Source organism: Camelus ferus, chromosome 9, assembly GCF_009834535.1.
Source record: "Camelus ferus isolate YT-003-E chromosome 9, BCGSAC_Cfer_1.0, whole genome shotgun sequence".
Classification (NCBI taxonomy): domain Eukaryota; kingdom Metazoa; phylum Chordata; class Mammalia; order Artiodactyla; family Camelidae; genus Camelus; species Camelus ferus.
The window spans coordinates 48497723-48517410 of NC_045704.1; the positions used below are offsets into that span (position 1 = coordinate 48497723).

At 37.4% G+C, this 19688-nt stretch overlaps 2 protein-coding genes across 2 annotated transcripts in view; one reads left to right on the forward strand and one right to left on the reverse strand.

Moving 5' to 3' along the window:
• Nucleotides 1–19688, forward strand: part of HYDIN (HYDIN axonemal central pair apparatus protein) — a 373932-nt gene that overhangs the window by 255797 nt on the left and 98447 nt on the right. The window contains exons 30-33 of the mRNA XM_032486698.1: nucleotides 1440–1577; nucleotides 15281–15458; nucleotides 17241–17365; nucleotides 19251–19378. Coding sequence (XP_032342589.1) covers nucleotides 1440–1577; nucleotides 15281–15458; nucleotides 17241–17365; nucleotides 19251–19378 — 569 coding nt within the window. The remainder of the gene's footprint in view (nucleotides 1–1439; nucleotides 1578–15280; nucleotides 15459–17240; nucleotides 17366–19250; nucleotides 19379–19688) is intronic.
• LOC116665933 (60S ribosomal protein L37a-like) lies at nucleotides 11011–12068 on the reverse strand. Its single transcript, XM_032487354.1, has 2 exons — nucleotides 11988–12068; nucleotides 11011–11367 (listed from the first exon to the last, which is right to left on the reverse strand). The coding sequence occupies exons 1-2, from the start codon at nucleotides 12066–12068 to the stop codon at nucleotides 11080–11082; spliced, it is 369 nt and encodes a 122-aa protein (XP_032343245.1). The 3' UTR covers nucleotides 11011–11079.

Here is a 19688-nt window from a genome sequence, read left to right on the forward strand (position 1 = left end):
CCTTCACCTCCCCGCATCTTCACAGCATCCAGGGTTTGCTAATTCATCCAGCACAATCCCTCTGAGTCAGTTTTCCTTTCCCATCAGCACTGTGGTTATCATACCACAGGATCTCATGAAGCCCTGCCTAAATTATTACAGCAGTTCTTCTCAAACTGTAATGGGCATACAGATCACCTAGGAATCTTGTTCAAGTGCAGATTCTGATTGAGTAGGTCCAGGGTGGAGCCTGAGAATCTACATTTCTAACAGGCTCCCCGTGATGCTATGCTGCTGTCCCACGGACTCCATGGAAGCGATGGGTTACTGTGCATTCATAGCTTCTACCGCTAACCCTTCTAAATATCATTACCAGTTAGATTTTCCCCAAATTACTTTTTCATCCCATCCATCCCCGAACAATTAACCCCAGCAGCATTTGAGAAAGCAACATAGAGAAAAGAACATGGTTTTGTAGTCAGAACTAGGATGTTATCCTAGTTTTACTCCTACTGACTGTGACCTTGGGCATATCACCTAACCCCTCCAAGCCTCAGTAGCCCTCATCTATAAAGTGGGAATGGGGTAGCAATGCCTGTTTCACCAGGTGGTTATGGTGTAATTGTCAGTTAATTCTATGCCACATCTTCTTTTCCCAATTATATTTTGTTATGTACTCAGGTACCACGTTATCTCCTATCAAATTTAGTGGAGACAAGAACACCATTATACCATTATACAGCTACTGCATGTATGACTAGTGAATTGTGTGTGCATGTGTGCTTATAGGTTAAAGACTGTGCCTAAAATCACATTCACCTATTGACACCCTGTGCATTACACTGACCAAATAGAATTCTCTTCCATTCCTTATCTCCAGGATCTTCTGGGCGATTGGTTCTGGCTCAGCTCAGAATACATTCTTTGAAACAGCTAGTTCTGCCTTAGCTTGTCCTAAGAACCCCTGAAGTGGCTTCAGTTTATGGTTATTGGACCTTCTGAATTATGTTAGCAAAATCTCAGGAACTTGTCTGGCCCATTACTCCCATGTCTCACCATAAAAATAGAAGAATTCATTCTAGAAAATTCTGAACTCACATTTTATCCAAAAAAAGCAAATCTTACTAATCTAAACAAGCTTACTTTAAAATCCTCTAATATGAATTCTTTGTGGTGAAGAAATGGAGGTCCAAGGAGGTTAGATGCCCACCCCACAGCCATACTAAACTAAATTAGTTCTTGGACTAAAGACAGAGCTAGGTTTCCAGGGTTTAGTGTTCCTCCTACCCAGGAGGCACCTGGTTGTGATACTGAAATGTGGATTGACCAGCACCTACCTTAGGAAAAATGAAATCCTTGTCTGTGAGGAATGCTTGTCTCCCCACCTCTGTCATGATGACAGCAGCATCTTGAAGGGTGGGTGACAAAGAAGTAACTCTTCTCCTTCTTCTCCTCTCAAGCTGTTTGACCATGTCACAGAGAATGAAATCACACTCAAGAACACTGGGAAAGTTGGCTTTGAGTTCAAGGTTCTAACCAACCACCAGTCTTCACCAGAAAACCTTCTGCCAGGAGTGCCACTAATCTTGCCTCTCTCAGTAAGTAGCCTCCCCACCCTTGCCGGCCATGTGATAATGGTGGGCGGGGCCAAATTCAAACATGCAAGCCACACCCCAGACGTGTATGAGATTAGCTAAGCATTCACTGCCAGGATTATGGCTATGATCTTTTAGAAATTAAAACTAACAAGCTGTCAGTACCAAAAAAACAAATAAATCCAACTACTTTACTCATTCTTTAAACAAGTATTTATTCAGTCCTGCATTAGGCAGACACTGTTCAGGCCCCAGGGGTTAAACAGTGAACAAGACAATACAACCCCATGAATTTTTTTTTTTTGCTATTCATAAGAATAGTTCATTTCCACGTAGGTTCTCACACTTCCCCTGTAATTCCTTGAGGCCAAGGGCCTCCTTTCCTCTGACTACAACAAATAAAAGCAGATTTTCATAAGCAGATGTGAAAACACCAGTAGACTGCAATGAGTCAAGTTGGTTTTAAAAGCAAATACATAGTCTTCATACATATTATGCTAACTATCAGCTTTAAGGAAATTTTATAAAGTTTTCTCATCGTAAAAATAATACATAATTGTTACAGAAAAATGAAAAGATATGAAAAAGGATAAAGAATGAAATTAAAATTATTTCTAATCTAGAGGTGGGGGTAGAGCTCAGTGGTAGACCACATGCTTAGCATGCACAAGGTCCTAGGTTCAATCCTCAGTACCTCCATTAAAAAAATTATAATTATAATTACTCATAATCTGACAATCCAAAGATAAGAGTACTATCATCCTGGATGACAGAGTCTGTTCTTCCCTTAAATTATCATGTATATTTGGGTCTACTGCTGGTTTCCCTATTCTTCATTGATCCGTTTACCTATACCTACACCCATTCTATACTATATTAAGTGCTATGTAGCTTTAAAATACATCTTAATATCTATTAGGTCAGGTCCCTTTTTATTCTTTTCCAATTTGTCTTAGCAATTCTTTTGAATTTACTCTTTTATGTTCTTCCTAAGTTGAATGCCTACTTTTTTCTTTCTTAATTAATAATGAAAAAAAGTAACAGTATGCATTTGTCTGAGTACATCTTTTAGCTTTGTCTCATAACTTTAAAGAAAATTATAGATTAAAAAAAGTGGAAGTCAACTTTGCATATTTTGTGCATTTTAATATCGATTATAATTTTCATTGTTTTCTAAGTTGTCTAGAATCGAGTTTTATTTACAAGTGTAACTTAAGGTAAATTTTTCTCTCTTTTTAATTTCCAAATGACTCAGATTTTAGTTTTTGTTATTTAAACTCTTATTAATGTGGAGTGAATGCTGACTTTTTCAGTATCATGGCCAGGTAATATGACCCTCTCAATTTCTGCTTTTGTTAGTTTGTTAATATATTTTAGTCACCTAGAATGATTTTCAGTACCAGTGAATGTTTGGAAATAATGTTATCCAAGCTATAGAATGCAGATTAAAGTGAATTTTTTTATTAAATTAACCTCTATTAAATTATATTATCTAAATCATGTCTATTTTTCTATTTAATTTTTCTAAGACTAAGAGCTACATATAAAAGATTTTCTAAGACTGAAAATGGTATATAAACGGTTTTGGGATACAAATGGTTTTATGAAAGACTAAAAATGGTATATAAAAATTATAAATTTTTGTTTTATACATTTTCATTTCTGTGTTATTTGACAAAACAGAATTTCATGACTGTTTAGTGTTCATCCTGGACTTTATGTTTTATCTATTTTAAATTGCTGCTTTCTTCCCTTCTAATGTTTTTTACTTTGAAATCTTCTTTGTTCAGTATTAATATTGTATCCTTCAAAGCACCATATTAGCTGTCTACACAAGATTTAGTATGCTGGGTTTTTTTTTTAGGCTTGCTTCTTTTTTTTTAACATTTTTTATTGAGTTATAGTCATTTTACAATGTTGTGTCAAATTCCAGTGTAGAGCACAATTTTTCAATTATACATGAACATACATATATTCATTGTCACATTCTTTTTTCACTCTGAGCTACCACAAGATCTTGTATATATTTCTCTGTGCTATATAGTATAATCTTGTTTATCTATTCTGAATATACCGGTCGGTATCTACAAATTTTGAAATCCCAGTCTGTCCCTTCCCATCCCCCACCCCCATGGCAACCACAAGTTTGTATTCTACATCTATGAGTCTGTTTCTGTTTTGCATTTATGTTCTTTTTTTTTAGATTCCACATATGAGCGATCTCAATGGTATTTTTCTTTCTCTTTCTGGCTTACTTCACTTAGAATGACATTCTCCAGGAACATCCATGTTGTCGGGTTTTATGGCTGAATAGTGTTCCGTTGTATAAATATATCACATCTTCTTTATCCAGTCAGTTGTTGATGGACATTTAGGCTGTTTCCATGTCTTGGCTATTGTAAATAGTGCTGCTAGGAACATTGGGGTGCAGGTGTCTTTCTGAAGTAGAGTTCCTTCTGGATATATGCCCAGGAGCAGGATTCCTGGGTCATATGATAAGTCTATTCCTAGTCTTTTGAGGAATCTCCATACTGTTTTCCACAGTGGCTGCACCAAACTGCATTCCCACCAGCAGTGTAGGAGGGTTCCCCTTTCTCCACAGCCTCTCTAGCATTTGCTATTTGTGGATTTTTGAATGATGGCCATCATAGTTTTGACTTGCATTTCTCTGATATTTAGTGATATTGAGCATTTTTTTCATGTGCCTATTGATCATTTGTATGTCTTCGTTGGAGAATTGCTTGTTTAGGTCTTCTGCCCATTTTTGGATTGGGTTGTTTGGTTTTTTCTTACTAAGTTGTATGAGCTGCTTATATATTCTGGAGATCAAGCCTTTGTCAGTTTCATCGTTTGCAAAAATTTTCTCCCATTCCGTAGGTTGTCGCTTTGTTCTACTTAGGTTTCCTTTGCTGTGCAGAAGCTTGTAAGTTTCATTAGGTCCCATTTGTTTATTCTTGCTTTTATTTCTATTGCTTGGGTAGACTGCCCTAGGAGAACATTATTGAGATGTATGTGAGATAATGTTTTGCCTATGTTTTATTCTAGGAGGTTTATTGTATCTTGTCTTATGTTTAAGTCTTTGATCCATTTTGAGTTTATTTTTGTGTATGGTGTAAAGGAGTGTTCTAGCTTCATTGTTTTACATGCTGCTGTCCAGTTTTCCCAACACCATTTGCTGAAGAGACTGTCTTTATTCCATTGTATGTTCTTGCCTCCTTTGTCAAAGATTAGTTGACCAAAAGTTTGTGGGTTCGTTTCTGGGCTCTCTGTTCTGTTCCACTGGTCCATATATCTGTCTTTCTACCAATACCATGCTGTCTTGATGACTGTAGCTCTGTAGAATTGTCTGAAGTCTGAGAGGGTTATTTATCCAGCCTCTTTCTTTTTCTTCAGTAATGCTTTGGCAATTCTAGGTCTTTTGTGGTTCCATATAAATTTTATTATGATTTGTTCTAGTTCTGTGAAATATGTCCTGGATAATTTGATAGGGATTGCATTAAATCTGTAGATTGCCTTGGGCAGTGTGACTATTTTAACAATATTGATTCTTCCAATCCAGGAGAATGGGATATCTTTCCATTTTTTAAAGTCTTCTTTAATTTCCTTCATCAATGGTTTATAGTTTTCTGTGTATAAGTCTTTCACCTCCTTGGTTAGATTTATTCCTAGGTATTTTATTACTTTGGATGCTATTTTAAAGGGGATTGTTTCTTTACTTTCTTTTTCTTTTGATTCATCATTAGTGTAAAGAAATGCAACTGATTTTTTTAACTTTTTTTTATTGATTTATAATCATTTTACAATGTTGTGTCAAATTCCAGTGTAGAGCACAAATTTTCAGTTATACATTGACATATATATATATATTCCTTGTCACATTTTTTTCTGTGAGCTACCATAAGATCTTGTGTATATTTCCCTAAGCTATACAGTATAATCTTGTTTATCTGTTCTACAATTTTGAAATCCCGTCTATCCCTTCCAACCCTCCACCCCCTTGGCAACCACAAGTTTGTATTCTATGTCTATGAGTCTGTTTCTGTTTTGTATTTATGCTTTGTTTGTTTGCTTGTTTTTTTAGATTCCATATATGAGCAATCTCATATGGTATTTTCTTTTTCTTTCTGGCTTACTTCACTTAGAATGACATTCTCCAGGAGCAACCATGTTGCTGCAAATGGTGTTATATTGTCGGGTTTTATGGCTGAGTAGTATTCCATTGTATAAGTATACCACCACTTCTTTATCCAATCATCCATTGATGGACATTTAGGCTGTTTCCATGTCTTGGCTATTGTAAATAGTGCTTCTATGAACATTGGGGCGCAGGTGTCATCCTGAAGTAGGGTTCCTTCTGGATATATGCCCAGGAGTGGGATTCCTGGGTCATATGGTAAGTCTATTCCTAGTCTTTTGAGGACTCTCCATACTGTTTTCCACAGTGGCTGCACCAACCTGCATTCCCACCAGCAGTGTAGGAGGGTACCCCTTTCTCCACAGCCTCTCCAGCATTTGTCATTTGTGGATTTTTGAATGATGGCCATTCTGGCTGGTGTGAGGTGATACCTCACTGTAGTTTTGATTTGCATTTCTCTGATAATTAGTTATACTGAGCATTTTTTCATGTGCCTATTAATCATTTGTATGTCTTCCTTGGAGAATTGCTTGTTTACGTCTTCTGCCCATTTGTTGATTGGGTTGTTCATTTTTTTCTTATTAAGTCATATAAGCTGCTTATATACTCTGCAGATCAAACCTTTGTCAATTTCATTTGAAAAAATTTTTTCCCTTTCCGTAGGTTGTCTTTTTGTTTTACTTATGGTTTCCTTTGCTGTACAAAAGCTTGTAAGTTTCATTAGGTCCTATTTGTTTATTCTTGCTTTTATTTCTGTTGCTTGAGTAGACTGTACTAGGAGAACATTTTTGAGATGTATGTCAGATAATGTTTTGCCTATACTTTCTTTTAGGAGGTTTATTGTATCTTGTCTTATGTTTAAGCCTTTGATCCATTTTGAGTTGATTTTTGTGTATGTTGTAAGGGAGTGTTCTAGCTTCATTGCTTTACAATGCCACTGTCCAGTTTTCCCAACACCATTTGCTGAAGAGACTGTCTTTATTACATTGTATATTCTTGCCTCCTTTGTTAAAGATGAGTTGACCAAAAGTTTGTGGGTTCATTTCTGCACTCCCTATTCTGTTCCATTGGTCTATATGTCTGTTTTTGTACCAATACCATGCTGTCTTGATGACTGTAGCTCTACAGTATTGTCTGAAGTCTGGAAGAGTTATTCCTCCAGCCTCTTTATTTCTCTTCAGTAATGGTTTGGCAATTCTAGGTCTTTCATGGTTCCATATAAATTTTATTATGATTTGAAAAAATGCTCAATATCACTAATTATCAGAGAAATGCAAATCAAAACTACAATGAGGTATCACCTCACACCAGTCAGAATGGCCGTCATTCAAAAATCCACAAATGACAAATGCTGGAGAGGCTGTGGAGAAAGGGGAACCCTCCTACACTGCTGGTGGGAATGCAGATTGATGCAGCCACTATGGAAAACAGTGTGGAGATTCCTCAAAAGACTAGGAATAGACTTACCATATGACCCAGGAATCCCACTCCTGGGCTTGTATCCAGAAGGAAATCTACTTCAGGATGACACCTGCACCCCAATGTTCATAGCAGCACTATTTACAATAACCAAAACATGGAAACAGCCTAAATGTCCATCAACAGGTGACTGGATAAAGAAGAAGTGGTATATTTATACAATGGAATACTACTCAGCCATAAAAACCGACAACATAATGCCATTTGCAGCAACATGGATGCTCCTGGAGAATGTCATTCTAAGTGAAGTAAGCCAGAAAGAGAAAGAAAAGTACCATATGAGATCGCTCATATGTGGAATCTAAAAAACAAAAACAAACAAACAAACAAAAACAAAGCGTAAATACAGGCCAGAAATAGACTCACAGACAGAGAATACAGACTTGTGGTTACCAGGGGGGTGGAGGGTGGGAAGAGATAGACTGGGATTTCAAAATTGTAGAATAGATAAACAAGATTACACTGTATAGCACAGGAAAATATACACAAAATGTTATGATAACTCACAGAGAAAAAAATGTGACAATGAGTGTGTATATGTCCATGAATGACTGGAAAATTGTGCTGAACACTGGAATTTGACACAACATTGTAAAATGATTATAAATCAATAAAAAATGTTTAGAAAAAAGAAAAAAAAACAAATATAAAATCATCAATGTGATGTTGAAGTGACTATAATAATGAAAAACATTAATCCAGCATTAAAATTTACTCATGATACATATGACTTAGAGGGGCAATACGTTAAAATAAAAATTTTAAAACACCATGGTTCATTTTTTGTGTTGCACTATATCCTGTAGTAAGGTTTTGTGCTAAAAAAAATGTTCAGTAATAAGATGGGAATAAAATGATGAAATCATTTACATTCATAGGTGAATAAGAGATTAATAAAACTGCTTTCTTTGGAAAAAAAAAAATGGTCACAATGCCCAAGGCAATCTACGGATTTAATGCAATCCCTAACAAATTACCCAGGACATATTTCACAGAACTAGAACAAATCATAATAAAATTTATATGCAACTGATTTTTGAACGTTAATCTTGTAACATGCTACTTTGCTGAATTCCTTGATTAGTTCTAGTAGATTTTGTGTGGACCTTTTAGGGTTTTCTATGTACAGTATCATGTCATCTGCATATAGTGACACTTTTACCTCTTCTTTTCCAATTTGGATCCCTTTTATTTCTCTCTCTTGACTGATTGCTGTGGCTAGGACTTCCAAGAATAGGAGTGGTGATAGTGGGCAGCCTTGTCTTGTCCCAGATTTTGGTGGGAAGCTTTTGAGTTTTTCACCATTGAGTACTATGCTGGCTGTTGGTTTGTCATATATAGCTTTTATTATGTTGAGATATGTTCCCTCTATACCCACTTTGGTGAGAGTTTTTATCATAAATGGGTGTTGAATTTTATCAGATGCTTTTTCTGCATCTATTGAGATGATCATGTGTTTTTTGTCCTTTCTCTTGTTGATGTGATGTATTACATTGATTGATTTGTGTATGTTGAACCACCCTTGTGTCCCTGGGATGAACCCCACTTGATCATGATGTATAATATTTTTTATGTGCTGTGGATTCTGTTTGCTAGTATTTTGGTAAGGATTTTTGCATTTATGTTCATCAGTGATATTGGTCTGTAATTCTCTTTTTTGGTAGTATATTTGCCTGATTTTGGTATCAGGGTGATGGTGACTTCATAGAATGAGTTTGGGAGTATTCCTTCCTTTTCAGTCTTCTGGAAGAGTTTGAGAAGGACTGGTATGAGTTCTTCTTTTTGTGTTTGGTAGAATTTCTGTGTGAAGCCATCTGGTCCTGGACTTTTATTTGTAGGGAGGTTTTTTATTGCTAATTCGATCTCATTTCTAGCAATTGGTTTGTTCAAGTGGTCAGTTTCTTCTTGATTCAGTCTTGGTGGACTGTATGTTTCCAGAAGCTTGTGCATCTCCTCTAGGTTATCCATTTTGGTTCCATATAGTTTTTCATAATATTCTCGTATGATATTCTGTATTTCTATGTTATTTGTTGTAATTTCTCCATTTTCCTTTTTTATTTTGCTTTTTGTGCTCTTTTTTCTTCTTTGTGAGTTTGGCCAGAGGTTTGTCAATTTTATTTACTCTTTCAAGACTCAGCTTTTGGTTTGATTGATTTTTTTCTACTTTTTTTTTAATCTCTATTTTATTCATTTCCTCCCTGATCTTTATTATTTCCTTCCTTCTGCTGCCTTTTGGGATTTTTTGCTCTTCTTTTTCTAATTCTTTTAGCTGGTAGGTTAGATTGTTTATTTCAGATTGTTCTTTTTTGAGGAAGGCCTGTATTGCTATAAAATTCCCTCTTAGCACTGCCTTTGCTGTGTCCCATAAATTTTGTGTGGTTGTATTTTCATTTTCATTTGTCTCAAGGTGTTTTTTAATTTCAACTTTGATTTCATCATTGACCCATTGGTTTTTTAATAGCATGTTATTTAATCTCCATGCTTTCCTTTTTTTCTCCTTTGTTTCTCTGTAGTTGATTTCTAGTTTCATGGCATTGTGGTCAGTAAAGACGCTTGAGATAATTTCTATCTTCTTAAAATTGTTGAGGCTTCTTTTGTGCCCAAGTACATGATCAGTTCTAGAAAATGTTCCATGTGCACTTGAAAAGAATGTATATCCTATTTGTGGGGTGTGTAATACTCTGAAAATATCCACCAAATCTAATTTTTCTGTTGTATCATTTAATTTCTCTGTTGCTTTATTTATTTTCTATCTGGAAGATCTGTCTAGTGATGTTAATGTGGTGTTAAAATCTCTGACAATGATTATATTCCCATCAATATCTCCCTTTATCTCTGTTAGGGTATGTTGTGCTTTCACTGTGGTTCATTTCTATACATTTCATAATAATCACTAGTATATCTTCTTCCTTGGCTATTGGTTCACTCCTTCACCCTGAAGATCTGTGTCTTTCATTTATTATATCTTCAAGTAATGCTTCTCCCTTATTTTCTCCAGTCTCTTCTGCTAAAGCAACTGTTAAATGCATTTTGGACTTCTTCATTCTGTCCTTCTTCTTGCTAAACCTATATTTCACATGTGTATCTCTTTATCTTTCCATACTGCATTCTAGATAACTTCCTCAGCTCTTTCAGTTAGACAACTTTTTTTCAGCTGAGTAGAACCTACTGTTTAAACCTACTAAGCATTCATTTTTTTTAACTTGTTTTTATTGAAGTATAGTCAGTTTACAATTTTGTGTCAATTTCTGGTGTATAGTACAATGCTTCAGTCATACCTGAACATACATATATTCATTTTCATATTCTTTTTCACCATAAGCTACTATAGGATATCAAATATATTTCCCTGTGCTGTACAGTATAAACTTGTTTATCTATTTTTTATATACCTGTCAATATTTACAAATCTCGAAATCCCAGTTTATCCCTTCCCACCCTCTCCCCCCGATAACCATGTTTGTTTTCTATGTCTGTGAGTCTGTTGCTGTTTTATATATAAGTTCATTTGTCTTTTTTCTTTAGATTCCACATATGAGTGATATCATATGGTATTTTTCTTTCTCTTTCTGGCTTACTTCACTTAGAATGACATTCTCCAGGGCCATCCATGTTGCTGCAAATGGCATTATCTTATTATTTTTTATGGCTGAGTAGTATTCCATTGTATAAATATACCACAGCTTCTTTATCCAGTCATCTGTCGATGGACATTTAGGTTGTTTCCATCTTGGTATTGTAAATAGTGCTGCTATGAACTTTGGAGTGCAGGTGTCTTTTTGAATTAAGTTTCCCTCTGGATATATGCCCAGCATTAATTTCTTTTTTTTTTTTTGTTACATAAATTAACCCATTTATTATAGGCTAGCAATGTTTCAAATGGTGGTGCTTCTACTTGTCCTTCAATTCCTTCAGTCTTCTGATGGCAGACTTTACTGTGACTGCAGAAGTGGTGTAGGTCCAGGCACCACCAGCTACCATTTTCATGCAGGAACCACAGTGCCAGATGCCCATGGCTCGTCTCTTCATCTTGGTTTTGCCGCAGAAGGAGCAAGTGTACTTGGCATGCTGGCTGATTTCAATTTTCTTCACCATTTTCCAGAGGGAGGCACCATAATGGGTCCCATATTTACCGATGATTCCGACCTTCTTGGTGCGTTTGGCCAAGTCCAAGCCAAACTAAGTCCAAGCCCAGAGAGGAACCAGCATTAATTTCAATAACCGTATTTTTCATTTCAAAAATTCCACCTATTATTCATCTCTTTCATTGGGATTTTAATTTCTTCATTTAACATTTTATAGATTCTTTTAAGTTATCCTAATCAAGTTATTGAGGATACCATTCTTCCTATTTGTGTGACTGTTAACTCTCCTTTATTATCAGTGCTTTCCCTGTATGATCTGTAATTTTTGACTTGGGATCGTCTTCACCTGAGACTGTTTTCTCTGCAAGAACCTCATTCACCCTGGTTGTAATGTGATGCTATAAATCATGTTGTATTTATTTTTGCCAGGTGCCCCAAGGGCGCAAATTTTGAGTTAATTTTTTGACCTGGATTAACCACAATAATCCATCAGTATACATTAAGACTCTATGGATATGCATGATACAGGCTTGGGCATTCTGTTTCTCACGGGATACACTTTTCCGCACCTGGGAGCCCAGAGGGATACAAGCTTTCTTGATTCTTCCCTGAAGAGCAGAGAAATAGCTTGGTTTCTCTTGTTACCCTTACAGAGTGGCATCCGTTCATGCTCCAGTCTTGTGCAGGGATCTGCCCCAGGTCCCCACCTCATACAGGTCCAGGCTGCATCCTCTCTCTTTCAGTCCCTGGATGGTAGGGACTATCGTTGGGTCTGATGTCACCCATGGCCACCATGGTAATCGCTCTGAACTTAACCACACTTCCTTCTGTTCCTTTTTCACATTGGAGGAGGTATTTTCTTTCTGCCTTGCTGTATATTAAAAAAGAGTTCTGTTGTCTTTGTGGTTGCTGTGCCTTATACAGAATATCTTTGTGCTTGTAGCATGAGAGGGAGCTGTCACAGTGCAGTCTCCAGCATTGCCAGAATCAGAAGTGGGAGGATTTTTCATCCCTATGCACTCTTTCCCAGCTTAAGTTTACTCCCTCACCCTAACTCTTTGCTCCTGTGGATTAGATACAGTGGCTTCTTGAATCTCACTGGGACCATGGACTAGTTTCTTATTTTTTCTTCTTTCTAATAGGAACTCACAGAATTTACTTGTTCGTATTCCTCAGATTCATTTCTGTGTCATGGGTCCCTGGGATCACCTCCAGTTTTAATGATTCTCTAGAGGGACTCACCAATAAGTTGGACTTGTGACTGATTTATTACAGCCAAAGGATACAGAGTAAAATCAGCAAAGGGGAAAAGCACATACAGCAGAGTTCAGAAGAGATCAGGTGCAGGCATCCAAAATCCTTTCCCAATGGAGTCCCGCAGGGTGTTCTTAACCCCCTACCCCAGCAATGAGCTGTGACAGCACAATAGGAGAGCTCCCGGGGAAGCTCACTGAGGACTCATCGCCAGTGGGGCCCAGTCCCTTAGGCACCCTCTGCCTGGCACACACCAAAATTCCTGTCTCCCAGAAGGAAAATAGGTGTTCAGCATAAACCATGTTGTTTGCACAAACAGTTGAAGCACAGTGAGCCATTCTTTCCAGGGAATGGTGAGAACCTTCCCAAAATGTAAGTTCCCAAATGCCAGGCAAAGGCCAACTTTGCAAGCAGGCCTTTTTCTAAGGGTAGTAATTCAGGGCTGCTATATTAACTCTTACCCCGCACTTCCTTCTTTTGAACTGGACCTTGTTTTTATGTGTCTAAATGTTTCCCTCTGTTTTTCCTTTTCTATATTTAACAGATTTTTTTATTATAAAGCCAAATTCTTATAATGAAAACAAATGTTCACAGAGTCCTGCAGTATACATGAATGCTTGAACATGTAACAAGGTAGAGAACATTTTTCCAACAGAATAACATGAGAGAACTATTTTTTATTGGAAAAAAATACACTATTAAGTGCTCAAGATAAAAATTGAGACCCACCCCTCTTACCTACCAGAGCACTGAGTGTAGGAAGAACTACTCTGTAGGAAACAGAGAATTTTGTGGATTAAGAGAGTGATGAGAAGAGAGAATTAAGACTGTGAGGGTGAATCCTGAAAAACATTGCACACTGCAATTTGACCCCACTTTGTGACACACACCCTGTACACACACACTCACCTATTCCATAAAATGTGCAAAATTTCATAAAATGCCTCCTATGAGTGATCCTTTTGTGAAATTTGATGATAAGGCTCAGTTCCATGCTTGAAACGACAGCATATAAGGACATTAAAGAGTGGAAACCAAAAGAAGCAAGAAAATTAAGCAGTGGCTTCTCATAGAAATCATGGCAATGATTTCTGTCACAAGGGTTGGAGACAAATTAATTAACATTAGCAGGGCTCACAGACCCCCAGGGTGAGTTTGCATGTGTGTGTATGTATTTAAATAAAATCTGGATTGATACAAACTAATCAGTATTAATCATTATTTGCATGTCAGTGGTAAGCACTGGTGATCCTCATTAACTTTCTTCTTATCTCCATTCTCTAATTTGTCTTCAAAGAATATACATCACTTATAACATCAAAAAATAATAAAATATGTTCAAAAATTATAAGGAGCCCCTTCAAAAGTGACTTCTGAAACACTCTTAAATAACTTGAACCTATACTAGCATTTCCCACTCCCAGTTGAGATGCCAGCCTGATTTGCCCTTTCTGGTAATTTATAACCATGCAATTCTCCCACCCTTTATTTTCTAATTACTGACCTAGAGGTTATATTTTGTGACCTTATTCATAATTTTTAAGGTTTTATTATATGATCATTGATATATACAAAAGACATCCAGGTGTTTTTACAGAACACAATAATAAAATGAACACCCATGTATTTACCACCCATCTTCAAACCCAGAACATTACTAATATATTTGAAGCCACTTGTATGTTGGCGTATGTTGCAATTTAACATACCTACAACCTACCCGGGCACCTTTTCTGTCTCCTACACCTCCTTGCTATCCCCAACCAGCAACCACTAGTCTTAATTTTGTGTTTATCATCCCTTTTTTAAAATACAGTTTTATTACATATGTATGCATCCTTACACAAAGTACTTTTCATTTATTAATTTATCAAAACTTCTAACCTCCTATAACCGGGCATTTTTTCCAATACTGGAGACAGGATAGTAAACAAAACAAACATACTTGCCCTCATGGAGATTTTGTTTTATGGGATTTTGCTTTATCTTGAGCTTTATAAAAATGGCATCAGAACATATAATCTTGTACGATTTTTTTCATCCAATATTGTGTTTTTAAGCCTAGTTCACATTGATGCTTGTAGCTATAGTCTGTTTATTTTCATTCATGAATAATATTCCTTTGTCACTACTGTATTAAAAGTAATTTGCCCTTTTCCAGTCAAAACAGAGTCGGGTATTTTTCCCACCAAATCTTGCTATTATGAACAATCCTGCTACAAGTATTCTTGTATTTGTTTGCTGGCCTACAGGTGGAAGAGTTTTCCTAGGGAATTTTCCTAGAAGTGAAATTTCTGGATCATGGCCTATGCATATGTTCAGCTTCACAAAGGTGGTGCTAAAGTGGTTTTCATAATGGTTGTTCCCATTGACAGTCCCACCAGATAGATATAAGTTTCTTTTGATGCATATTCTCACCAAAATTTGGTAAATTTTGCCAATCTTGGGTTAAAATTTTTTTTCATTATGATCTTAGTTTACATTTTTCTGATTACTTATGAGGATGAGCGGGTTTTACTATGTTTATTGGCCATTTTGTGTTTCATCTTTTATGAAATGCCTGTCCACGTATGCTGCTTATTTCTCTATTGTTATTTTCTCGTAGCTTCATAGGAATGAATCTTGGTGGGGGAGGAGTGTGAGTGGACAGTAACCAGCACAGTAGACCCTTGGGATTATCTTGTCCATCAAACTGCCAGAAGCAGGAGTCCACTGTAAATTTTAAAGTTCTCTCTGGTCTTTCTGCTGCATAGGGTTTTATCAGTTCCCATCAAGAGCAGGTGTTGAAAGTTTACTACTTACCTGGAGTCCCCGAGGTCTTTCAAAGGAGCTTCCAGATACAGATTGCCCACCTGGACCCAGAAAATATCACTCTGAGTGGAGAGGGAATCTTTCCCCGAATCTGCCTCGATCTCCCAAGGAACCTCAAAGGTACTTCTACCCACTATAGTACATTCCCACTGGGGGACAAAAGATGCATTTTAGCTGCATATTATGAGGTCAATGGCACCTCACATTATTTGCTTGGCAGTCCTCACAAGTTCCCTTTGGTGTTATTCCTCAATTGCAAAAAATAAGTCAAGAGTTGAAATTGACTTGGTGACCTAAGATGAGTGAGATAAGATATGGTCCATGGTGGTCCCAAATTCAGACTTCTGGCCAAGTCCATTGTTGAATTACTTATAGAGTGATCAGAAAGTTGTACTTCAACAGCCTTTTCCTCTATCACATGTTCCTTCCAGCTACATTCTCTCCCTGAGTTGTCACTCACAGATGGCCATTGAGACAGTGATTTTACTGCAAGGAGTACAGTTCTCAAAATATAAACTATACAGAAAGGCAGCCAAGGTTCCAGCCCCTTATGTCAGCATTACACAGTCTGGAGGCTAATTTGGACTGTTATTCATTGTCTGCCCACATTCCCAGCCGAGGCTTTTCTGGGTAACATCTGGCTCCTGGAACTGTCCCTCTGTACTAGATTATTTCTGTCTTGCAGATCCTGAAGCTCAATGCAGCAGCTCTTTTAGCCACAGACTCCCTCTGGCTCTTTCCCCCTGACATGGGGTACAGGACAAAGGGTCAAGAGAAACTTCTCACCCTTCTTCGTGACTCTCTCTTCAAGCTCCTTGAAATCCACATTCCCTAAGCAGCTTCACACTAAGTCCTTGCCCCTCAACCTTTCCTCCTACCCAAGTCCCCAGAGTCACTAACTCACCTGATGATGATCATTCAGTAAATCCTAATTGTCTGCTCCCTGAAAATATGAACGCAAATATTGTAAGTCTGAGAGCATGTTACCTTCTTGCATCTAGTGTTCCAGGCAGTCAGAGGTTGGTCCAAGGCCACATATAATTATCAGGAAGAAAAGCCTTTGACACATGTTTGAAAACTGGGTGCCCAGCTGGCCTCATTAAGGGAGGAGACACGTTTGGCCAATATAGGGCTTTAAAATAATTTAAATCTGAATACCATTAGTTGGGTCTTCTGTGCTCTAGTTCACCACAGTCCCAGCACTTCCTATGGTTTCATAGTAGGCACTTTAGTTATTTTGCCTGCCTTGCCCCTCAAGCGTTTGTATTTGCACTGACTTACTAGTAATCTTGGATGTCTGAAATCTCTCCCCTAATTGCCTACTCTCCCTGATTCAGGGGACAGTAGCTAATTTAGTTGCAGTTAAAGCAACTTGAAGCAAATACATTTTTTATATACATATATATATAAATATATATATATTTATTTGTTAATAGAGAATTAATAAACACGAAGACTAACCTAAAGGGTGACCATCCATCTGAGTTTGTCCAGCATAGATGGGTTTCCCAAGTGGTGCAGTTGTTGGTTCTGGAACGGGAAATGTAACAAGTAAGCTGGGATCCAGTTGGTCACCCAGCGAGTGACTTTGGATGTTGCTGCCATCAAGTTCTTGAGAAGCAGCTGGTAGCTAAAGCATAATCTCATAAAACTCAGTGAAGCCTCTGATACAAATTCAACTCACTCACAAAGTACCCTCTGAAGCAAAAAAAAAAAAAAATTATATATATATATATACACACACACACACACACACACATATGTGTATATATATATGGCAGGCAAATTATCAAAAAGCTCACTTCCTTTCTCACTTTATTACCCTGAGCTGAGAGTCTGTGTTTTAGGCATAATTCATATATTTCTAGCCATCCTGATTTCTTTCTCCCTCAACTCCCACAGGAAATGAAAAGTATGAAATCTTCTTAAATCAGGCCAGAAAAAACCTGGAAAAAGAGTGCAACAAATATGAAATGTTTGATCACTCAGAGACACCTGAGGAAGTGCCTGAGGATGAATCTTCTGAGGTAAGATTGGATTCACTCTGCACAGGAAGTAGACTGACAGGAAGCTGGGGAAAAAAGTATTTTTCCCGATGGTAACATCTTACATAACTATAGAACAATATGAAAACCAGGAAATTGACATTGGTACAAGCTACAGAGCTTATTCAGAGTTCATCAATTTTATATGTACTCGTGTGTCTGTCTGTCTGCATGTCTGTCTGTGTGTGTGTGTGTGTGTGTGCGTGTGTGGTTCTACCCAATTTTTTCACATATGTAGCTTTGTGTAACCACCACCACAATTAAGATATGAAACTGTTCCATCAACGTAAATATCCCTTGTGCTTTTTGAGAAAATAGAATTACAAACAAAATCTCCTTCCAACCCACAAAATCTCTCCACAAAGGTAGAAGAGAAAGAATACAATTTTATTATTGATATGCCTTAAAGCAGAATGTGCTGTGTCATTGTCAGTCTGCTAGGAGATTGCAAAGACAGAGAGAGCTCTTAGTCTTTTATAGAGCCAAGCAGATACAATCCATTATACACATGTTCTCAAGGTAAACAGTAACTAGTCCTTCAGGAAGAACTATAACTAGACCTCAAGTAAGAGGACTTGACGGCACATTGTGTCACACATAGTCCATGCTAAATTCACATGATGATTGGGATGGCCATCTGTGTTAGCTAATTGGCTTTACCAAAAGGAGAAACAAACCTCTTGTGTTTCTATGACAAGGGTCTTCTAAAGTTGGGTTCCTACCCTCCCACAGAAACTGAGAGATGGGGCTCTGTCTTCCTTTCATGATGACATGTCAGAGAGATGGCTCCCAGGTCCTTGAGAAAGACACTCCTGGGTTGTAAAGCTGATAAAAGCTCTATTTTGCTTATAAAAAAGATTTATATTTGTTTCAAAAAGGCAGAGAAAGAACTTACAAGTTTTCTCAAGTAAATTCTTGACGAAAATGAGACTGGGAGAAGTCTCTTCCCTTATTTTCAATGGTGAGAATTGAGCCTCTTTTTTTTTTTAAACATTTTTTTATTGAGCTATAGTCATTTTACAATGTTGTGTCAAATTCCAGTGTAGAGCACAATTTTTCCGTTATACATGAACATACATCTATTCACTGTCACATTTTTTTTCTCTGTGAGCTACCATAAGATCTTGTATATATTTCCCTCTACAGTATAATCTTGTTTATCTATTCTGCATATGCCTGTCAGTATCTACAGTATAATCTTGTTTATCTATTCTGCATATGCCTGTCAGTATCTACAAATTTTGAACTCCTAGTCTGTGAGCCTCTTATTTTTAATTTGTTTTTGCCCTTAACACCCTTACCTGCTATTCCTTTCTAGCCATCCCCAACCACCCTATCCCGACCTCCAGCAACCATTATACTTCTCCATCTCCATCATTTTGTTATTTCAAGAATGTTATGTAAATGGAATCATACAGTATGTAACCTTTTTGAGTTTTTTTTTAAATTCAGCATAATGCCGTTGAGATCCGTCACCATAGATAGTTCACTACTCACTTCATTGTGGAGTAGTATTCCATGGCACAGATGTGCCAGTTTGTTTATCCCACCCTCTCCCCCAACAAAAATTTTAACACCACAAATATACTGTACATCTATGTACTCTGACCCTTGGGAGGGCCACAAACCACTGTAATATCTAAGATCTTTTTGCTCCCCCTACTTCGTGACATAGTTTTTGCCCCCTCTTAGGGGTGACATTACCCCATTAAGAATACATGTTCTTTTTTGGTTTTTTTTTTTTTTTTGATTGAAGCATAGTCCATTACATTGTGTTAGTTTCTGGTGTACAACATAATGTTTCAGGCATACACGGGAATACATGTTCTTAAAGAGTTTGCTCATTTGCTCTTCTCTCTTGCTCCAGTTAAATACTCATCTCCAGATGGAAATAGAGCGACTTATAGTCCAAGGCTATGCCATAGAACATCAGAAATCAATCATCCCTTATTCCGTGGATGACTTCTGCCACCGAAGTCGCTGGAAACTGACGAAGTGAGTGCCCTCCCATTTTTTTTTTTTTTTCCGAGTGTAGCAGAGCAGCTGTGCCGTCCTCCAGCACGCTCCCAGAATTAATGGTTAATCATGTAGGAGTGAAGTTCACTCACCTCATGTATCTGCCATTCTCTAGCATCCAGCCAGCCAGACAGGTCTCTGCCTCTTAAAGTCAGAAGCCTCCAGCTTTGTCTAATAGACAGGCCAGTTTCAGGCCCTTGAGGGGCCTTAGTGCTTTTGGAGATAATGGCTGAAACAGCAGTGTGGAATTCTGGGGAAGTATCATGTTCCTGGTCTCCATTCTGGAGAG